At 39.1% G+C, this 9546-nt stretch overlaps 1 protein-coding gene across 1 annotated transcript in view; it reads left to right on the plus strand.

The window, feature by feature from the left end:
- Positions 1-5499, plus strand: part of UST (uronyl 2-sulfotransferase) — a 272126-nt gene extending 266627 nt beyond the window's left edge. The window contains exon 8 of the mRNA XM_005280433.5: positions 1119-5499. Within this exon, the coding sequence (XP_005280490.2) occupies positions 1119-1402 (284 nt within the window). The 3' untranslated portion in view covers positions 1403-5499. The remainder of the gene's footprint in view (positions 1-1118) is intronic.
- The last annotated feature ends 4047 nt before the right edge of the window (positions 5500-9546 follow it).

A 9546-nucleotide genomic window follows, 5' to 3' on the forward strand; every position in this document is an offset into this window, starting at 1 on the left:
TCTTGGTCTTATGTTTCCATCTAGTGGAAAACTGGGAAACCACAAAAGTAAACATGCCCTTTTTCTGACCTGGCTAGCTCTTGCATGTGTTTTTCTCCAACATTAAAAAAAAACCAATTTTTAGAGAGAAAAGATAGCTATATGCTTTTGTTAACTGATCAATTTTATTAGGCATTGAGTTGTTTTATGTGAACTTATCACTTGTGAAAGGTATCAGATGGATGGAATCCTATAGACTCAAGATAGGGCAAGATTCTTCAGACAGTCCAGTCAATGCACCTTAATTAACCATGGAGGGACCACCATTAGGGTGAGAAGTCCCCATGCATAGCCAATCCTTGACATGTCTGCTAAGGCTTTCCACTGGGCACTAGACTGTAACTCACCAAATTCATTTCACAAAGGCAAGCAAACAATCATCAGGTGGTAACAACTGTTGATCAGTACTAGCATGCTGGATTCAGACAGGTAACACATGGGTTTGTGGCACTATATCTCATTACCAATTCTCCCTCCCCCAACTATCTATCTAGATTAGAACAAGAAGAAAACACAATTTGGTACAGTTTTTAATTACTAGACCTTGCTATTTTGGGGAACATTTTCCCCCATAGATAATGTTTACAGCAGACAAAGAAAGTACATTAAATATTACATTGGAGACAATGGTTCCGTATGCTCTAATAAATATTGGCTATTTAACCTTCCAACTACTTGAGAAAAGTTTTCCCAAGCTAGGTGTGATTATGTATTTATGTACACTTAAAGTATGCTCATTCATTTGTATGATTCTATTTACTCATGTAAGTGTGGCCAATTAGGAGCCTAGCTTGCCATATGCTGGCTAAAATACAAGATTAGTGCAAGCATCATTAGATAAGTCCATGCATAGATTAGCCATGTTCAAATGTACATATGCAAATGTGCAAGTGTAATTTTGAAAGTCTGGTCCGCTATACTTTGTCCTTCTTTAAAAGTTTAATATTACAAATTACTACACAAAAAGGGCTGGAGACATTTTTTTAAATCAATAATACAGTAGAACAGTGCCTTAGTTCTAAAGAAGAATGTGATTTTTGGTTCTGTTGATCAGATCCCAATTTTTTTTTCTTTTACAGAACATAGGAAACTTGGCAATCTGACTGTGACAGTGAAAAAGACCATCCCTTCTCCAGAAGCTATACAGATCCTCTACCAGCGCATGAGATATGAATATGAGTTCTACTACTATGTCAAAGAGCAGTTTCACCTGCTAAAGCGCAAATTCGGACTTAAGTCTCATAGCAGTGAACCACCTCCCAAGCCAGAATTTTTTATTCCTTCTCCCCTGGAAACTGAAGAACCGATAGATGATGAGGAGCAAGATGATGAAAAGTGGTTAGAAGATATCTATAAAAGGTGATGCAAGCACCGAGCTCTCCTCTGGTGACGCCTCCAGCTTTCTCAATATTTTTTTATTATTAAAAAAAATATTCCTTAAGGGACTGAGTTAATGCGCAGCAGCATTTAAAAGAAAAAAAGGTTCCCACATGTTGGGACAATTGAGAGACACCCGGTTTTGCGGGTTATATTTGTTTAATTTTATTATATTTTTCTTGACTCCATAGGATCCTTTATATGACAGATTTTAAGATGGAACCATCTGTCATCTCATCACAAAATAACTTTTGCACAGTAAAATGCTGCTGTACACATGCACCCATTTGCAAAACAACATATATTAGACATCATATACCAAGTAACTTTCATAAAATCTCTGTCACAAGGAAGTCTTAATACCATGCCCGTTACTGTGGCATTGAACATCTGACATCATTTATAAGCTAGTAGGGATACCACTGGAGCATAGTAACAACCTCTGAATAGCAAGCAAATATAAACGGTTATATGATCCAGAGCCATTGTTACAACACGTAACTATATTGGACTCAAAACAGTAGAGAGTCTCCCCTGGGGGACTTCCAGTGAGAGGACTACAATGTACACTTCAAGCAGATTATATCAGGTGAAATAAAACAGGTTAAAGAACCCAGTTAACTAGAAGGGTTCACAGAGTCAAAATGAAAAAAATTATCAGTGAAGTTGAATGATTGAGATGAATGGGTAGATGGAAAGCCAAAGGGACAGTATTGTGTGGTCTTGGGATTTTGCTTCTGCAGTTGAGAATATTGCTCTTAGGCTCTAGAGGATGAGGTGTGGTGCGTAGTTTTTATTTTAAAGAAAAAAAATATACTATTGTCGTTCCTACCCTGGGACACAGACAAATTTGGGTGGAAGTAAAGTAAACGTGATTTTAAAATGAGGGATGTTTTTTGTAATAAGAGACATTGACAGGTATGACTGACATCTTACATACTGCATAACGATAAAATAAAACAACAACAAAAATATCAATGTAGCATCAAAAAACCAAAACACATTCAATGATATATTGGTATGAACAACACTGAAAGTTTAAGTATTGTTATCAGGAAACACTAAAAGGTGGAGTGAATGGGACTGGGTGATGAAATGGGGACAGTTCCATTTAAGGTATCCCCAGGATTTCTGGTACAGTTTTGTGACATTTAGGGCTTGAATTTAACTTGGACAACATGCCCATACGAGCCAGTAAGTATCTAGTTTGCACTCCTAAACAGACTACTCCAATCTTGGGTCCATGCACATAGGAGTAAGCAGAGCTACTTCCTGTTTGCTCCCTTCCTGGAACCAAGTGAGTGAGGGATGGGTGGAGTCTTGGCTTTGCATGCAGACTCGCTTGTGAGTATGGCGTGAGCAGGGGTAAACTACTAGCGCATAGATCAAGGAAGAAGTGCAGGAGGAATTGTGGCTCTGAGGGGTGTCTCTACATCACAATGCCTCCCTACATCACTTCTGCAGTGGTACAACATGTGCACCACACCTTGCACGGGGCTATGCCTATATTCACAATTTAATACATGCTAGATTTCTTCTAGGTCAGTGGTTTTCAACCTTTTTCCATTTGAGGACCCCTAAAAAATTTCTAATGGAGTTGCAAACCCCTTTGGAAATCTTAGACATAGTCTGCAAACTTCCAGGGGTCTGCGGACCACAGGTTGAAAATTACTGTTCTAGGCAATTTTGGCTGGTCTCAGTGGTAATTGCTTCAGGGGAGTTTCACTGTCTATGTATAGTCTGCAAAGTGGACCTTCATTTGGAAGTAAAAAGCAAAAGTTATTTTGTGATTGAGGTATGTGTACAGGCCCAAGCTATGAAGTGCTTTCCAGAGGCTTCCCCTTCCATGAACCTGCAGGGAGCCAAAATATATGGTGGACCATCTTGATCATCTAAGTGGTCTTTATTATACTCGTCCGCAGAGAACAGAAGTAAAGAAGCATAGCTGTGTTAAGACATGATAATTTGCAGAAAATATTACAGGGGGGAATTTTATTCTCACTCCTTACATTCCAGTTGTGTGGTACCAATGCACTACTGTGAAGGAAGGCATTAAAGAAAGCTGCAAGTGGCATAGATAACAATTAACATAGTCACTAAAATATGAATCTGCTGCATTGTATATTTTAAGTGGTTTCTATGAAATTACATTGAAAGAGTAATGATTAGTTTACACACTGTGGAATTGTTATATTTTGGAAAGACAATTAATATTCTCATCTTTTTAAAACAAATTCTGTTCGAGTCCTTTCACAAGTGTCATAGCAGAATAATCAGTCACTTAACTCATTCACCCTTCCTGCAAATTCACTTCCGCTTACTGTAGACATTTCAGTCTATTTTTATCTTAATTTAATGATATCTTCAACCCTGATTACTTTATAACCTAAACATAAAAACTGGTACGTGATTTATTCTCTGGGTTTTAATGTTGTATTTTTCCTAACAATTGACTTGGCCTCTTCTCCCTGAATGGTAACTTCATGAATGTGTTTGGCACATAAACGTCTACAATTCCTGACCCAACAGTCCCTTTGTCTGTCATGAAATGTTTTATATTTTACTTTAATGTTTAAAAAGTACATTTTAAGCTGGTTAATCTTTGACTTATTTATTATAACTTTCCAGCACATTCCAAATTCTAAGTTGCTCAGGAAGGAGTTGATTTAAATGGTTTTATTTTGGTCTGATGGATTTTTTTTTAAACAAAAATCACTGTTATAAACCTTTAGCCCACTACAGCTTTGCAGTAATTGCCATATATGCACCTGTAAATCTTGCGGGGTGAGTGGGGGGCGGGGCGGGTGTGTACTAGATAAAAATAAGAAAACATATCTGTACATTAGCTTAGCTTTAAATGAAAGGAATCTTCATTTGGTATGAAATATTCTTTAACTTATTCACTACCCTCTCTGAGATTCTGAAATATAAAAAACCCGTGTGGGAGGAGGTTTTGTTTATTGGGATGTTTTTGTTTTTAACTCCAGTGATGTTTGAAAATACAGCTTGTGCTGTTCTACTCTGCCTCGCCATATCCTGTTTGGTTCCTTCTCATCATAGCCTGTTTGGATACCCAGGTTTTCCTTATCTGGATGTAATGCCAATGGATGGCACTTCATCTGGAATCTCACCCTCTGGAGCTTTCTTTTATACAGCATAATTTATTATCTAAAAGGCCATACTGCAACAGTGAGATTCAGGCAGGTTGTTTCTGGGTGATTATTCTACATCTTGAATTGCCTTGAGGTACAAGGCCAAAGGCTCAGTTACTTTAACCACCTGATAAGTGCCGTAAATATCCAGAGATGCACTGCCTGGTGTGCTTTATTGCTGTGAAGTTGAACTTATTTTTATGTACAAAGGGAAACAGCTTCGATCCATACACTGCATTTTACTAGATATTCTAGACATAGTAAGATTATATTTGATACCCAGGCTAAAAAGCTCCAATTGTTTCCAGAGTCTAAAGCCATTTTAAAATGTAAAAAATCACCAGTGGCAGTGCTGTCATACTAAACAGAAAATAAACCATTGTTATAGTGCAACATTCTGGGGGGGAAATAAACTTTAGTTATAAATTTCAAGTGATCGTGATGATAGTGGTGCATGTTTGTTACTGTTTCTCTTCCATGTGCATGGCTGCATCAGAACATCTAAAATGCATGAGGACGAGGAGTAGCTCAAGATAACTGAACATGTATAAAATGAATGGTACATTTGGAGTATTTCAATTTGTTTTAAGTTCTTTGTCCCTGGTCTTTGTGATGAATTGCTTTGGTTTTGTTGTATAGTTTGATGATCAGTGCCATAAAAACGTTAAACGGAGTGATAAAATTCAACCATTGGTGAATAAATCTTCAGGTTCTAGTTGCTAAAAGCCATTGAAGTCTGACTCCTATCAGTATTTATTACAGTAAAATTAGTTTTTAAAGGGAGGGCACACTATTTGTACTGATAGGGGAAACCAGGTTGAATGGCATTTGTACACTCACACCAAAAAAAAATCTATTGTCCACCAAAATGTAATTTAAAAACAATAAGTTTAAATCCTATACAAAATAAAGTCCTGTCATTCACAACTAAGGTTGAATGGTGCATTGTGTTTTTTCCTTAACTTAAAAAAACAACCCTGCAGTATTCCATATTAATAGCCCCAGTTTTGCAATAGCGTTACTGTAAGCTGGAATATTTAGGATCATTGCATTATAATACTATAGCACTTTCTCTTTTTTTAAAGGAATCAGTGCACAGAGGTCCACTGAAAATAATTCAGCATCCTGTTTGCACAAGCAAGTACTCAGCATTGTTATCTATAAATTGTCATCAATGCACTTGATCTGATGTACAAATTGAAGACAACTCAGACCTTATCATAAGGAATTTCAGTCTTAGGACCTAATCTTGCAAACCACTACCAGCCGTAGTGCTTACTGCCATGAAATCAGTGGGGCTACTCTCTCTGGTATACACTGGTCACTAGTCAGTGTTTGAAAGTTTAAGCCCTTGTTCAGACACAAACAAAACCGTTCAGATGTGCATATCACACTGGAAGACAATTCAGTGGAAATTACTCTTAACCTGCAAAACTTGAGTAGCAGGGGGGAAAGCGCATGTTAAAGATTTTTTTTGTAAGGCCTACATCCTCAGCTGGCATGAATTGACATAGTACCATTGGTCTGGCCGCCTATATTTTGCCTCACTTATAACTCAAAAGCTGTCTGATGCATTTGCTTCAGATTGTCCAAAAATGGATGCACTCTATGCCTAACTATGGTGTGAAGGGAATTTTTACAGCTCTGTTATAACTTGTTGAAAATAGGGCTGTGTAATGGAAACGCTGACACGCCTTGACTGGCAGCACAAACATGCCACTGTGTGGTACTTGAAGCATTGTATACTGGCTTTTTTGATGGACATGTGCATTCCTTCTTTCTCATACAGCTCTCCTGGCTGGCAGGTGGCACAAATGTATTTGGCCACATGCTGTGCTTCCCCAAGAACAGCCAGCATTAGTTGAGTGGTAAGATTTGACCAATGGTGTATTTCAGGGGTTCTCAAACTGGGGGTCGGGACCCCTCAGGGGGTCGCAAAGTTATAACATGGGGGGTCGCAAGCTGTCAACCTCCACCCCAAACCCCACTTTGCCTCCAGCCTTTATAATGATTTTAAATATATAAAAAAGTGTTTTTAATTTATAAGAGGGGTCACACTCAGAGGCTTGCTATGTGAAAGGGGTCACCAGTAAAAAAAAGTTTGAGAGCCACTGGTGTATTTGAATGTGGATTTGAGTATAAACGTGGATTTCCTTTTCTTAGTATGTAAAGGAAGTTTGCAAGTCTTTTTGTATTTAAGTGATTGTGGGAGAATTTAGCTGTCTTAAAAGAGGAGATAATGGGAGCAAGTTTTATGCAAACCTTCGTCACGTAGGCCTTTCAATATACCTCATCTGTAACAGTCTTTCTATTCCAATTTTAGTGTCTCTTGAACAGAGATGCCAGTGGCAATGAATTGTACCCAGCTCCGTGGAAGTTTGTGCTGTGAAGAAATGCGGGGATTAGGATAGGACCAGAGGGGTTGGGCTGTCCAGTGATAAGAGCAGAGGCCTGAGAACTAAGAAAATGTAAGGGTTCAAGTTCCAGCAGAGACCTTACACAAGCTGTTTGCCATTCTTGTGTTTACCCAGTTTTACCAGGTGAGTTGACAAAGTGGGACCATGAGTTAAAACCAAATACTGCCTCAGGTACGAGCTTCACTGAGTTAATTTTTTTTTTAGTTCTTTCTTACACACTTCAAAACTGCAAACCTGCCCAAGAAAATGTACTAACTGACTTCACAAGGAGATAGCCTTCACTGGTGAATGAAGACCAGGAATTGCTTGGATTCATGGACCTGCCTGAACAAAGTCTACCCAGGTTGATCTCTGGTACTGCCAACCTATTACCTCCTAATTCAGTGCTACGGACAATCAGGGACTAGGAATCATTAGGTAATGTTTGCCCAACACTTCCAAACTGTAAAGTGCACTATACTGCAAATTCAAGCTATTACTGGATAAGCAGCTTTGATACATACCATGCCAAGATGATATGGGAAAGTTAGGGCATGTCTACATTGTGAAGTTAATTTGGATTAAGGTAAAGTGTAAATTTAAAGCAGAATAGCTATTCCTAATGCGCTGTATGAGTAGTCTGATTCCGGAGTATGAGTGCCTTATTCCACACCAAGTTAATCAGGACTAATTAATGAGGAATAGCTATTCCAGAATAGCTCCCCATGTAAACAAGCACTTAGAGAATCTCAATGATGAAAGGAACATTGTAAGGCCCCAAACTGGCCAGTTGTAATCTTCCCCATTCTAGTCATGATTCTCCACAGCACAAAGGAGTAGGCACAGGGAGGTGATTGAAACCCAGCCCCAGTGTGAATTAGTGCAAGAGGGATGCTGCTATACCAGCTCTGCATGAGGAAGATTCCTCCTACACAAAGGAAATTCTCATTTGGGAATCTCCAGGCCACATTGGTCTGTGTAAGCAGAAGGAGAGAAGGTCTATCAACCATGCCAAGTGCCGTTATCAGGTGGGAAAATCCAGCCCTAAATATCACAAGAGATTCTAAAAGAGGTTACTTTGTGACACACAAAAATAGGGTAGGGAGTAACTAAAATTGGGCTTCTAAATTCACAGGACTAGATTGTGGGGGAGATTTTCCAAAGAACAAACGGCAGATAAGCACCTGATTTCCATTGAAATCAATGAGCAGGGATTTTTTATTTTAACTTTTTCCACCCATTTTAGAGTCAAGCAGATCTAATTGTAAACTGTACCTGATACATTTCCCAAGATTGATCGATCAATCCATCTAACTTAGGTACTTTTATGGGCGCCCCTCCCCGCCCCCATTTCCATAGTATCTGAGTGCCTCACAGTCCTTAGTGTTTGTTCCTCTGTAAGGTCGGGGTGTATTATTAATTTCCATTTAACACATAAGGAATTGAGGCACAGAATGACTAAGTGACGTTCCCAAGGTCACATAGGAAGTCTGTGGCAGAGCACAGGCCTTCAACCATGTCTTCCAAGTCCCAAACTTGTGTCTTAACCAATGGACCAACCCTCCTCTCTTTCGATGGCCACTAGCTGGTAGAAGGCAGAATATTGGTCTTGAGTAATTTTAATAAGTGGATCTTTTTTTCAGTAAGAGCAGTGTAAAATCTTAAATGTGAGGAATGAGGTCCCTAATTCCTTTATGATTAGTTGCTGTTATTTATTCTCTCTTTAGAGTTTAAATAATAAACACCCAGACAAACAGCTCTAGGCAATTGCAAATGACTGCAAAAAAAATTATATAAATAGTGAATGAAGTAGGTCAGCACAACAGCCCCTTTAACCACCCCCAAATATGTACCCACAGCTTCCTCTCAAAATCCCAGTCAAATCAATGGTGCTTGCAGCATGCCTCAGGGTCATCCATGTGCTATTTTGCACCAAAGGGTTCTTGTTATATTATCTTGCTTGTTGTTGTTTATTATTTGTGTTGCAATAGTGCCTGGAAAACCCAGCCATGGGCCCGGTCCCCATTGTGGTATGTGCTACACAAACAGAACAAGAAGACAGTCTCTGCCTCCAAAGAGTTTACCATCTAAATGTTATATTAAAAAAACAGTTCCTCCCTCCCTCCAAAAGTGCCTGTGCCTGAAGTTAGCAATCCAGTGATCTTACGGCTGTAACCCTCACCTTCCTTTACCCCATCTCTCCATTGCTGTTCATTTGACCTCACTTGCTATGTCACATCTACCGCATAAAGTGTACACCCTTTGGGGCAGGAGCTCTCTCTCTTCTGGGAAGCATCTTGCACATTTTATGAATGAAAATGGGCACAGACCAAAATTCTGCATCTGCCCATCCAGCACTTTGTAGAGGGAAATACAGAAGCTGAACCCAGCTCTAAATTTTGCCATTGCTGCAAAGCTTGCGTGGGATGAATCTAATACCCCTGGATCTCAACTCTGTATGTGTTTTAAAGCTGGTTTCTGATCCAAATATTGGATTTGAGGCCAGCTCTGTTGATGTAATTCCTGTGGGAAAAGAGAGTTGAATTTAACCCCTTCACTTTTAAGGAACAAGTCTGAAATGT

This window comes from Chrysemys picta, chromosome 3 (assembly GCF_011386835.1).
Source record: "Chrysemys picta bellii isolate R12L10 chromosome 3, ASM1138683v2, whole genome shotgun sequence".
Lineage (NCBI taxonomy): Eukaryota > Metazoa > Chordata > Testudines > Emydidae > Chrysemys > Chrysemys picta.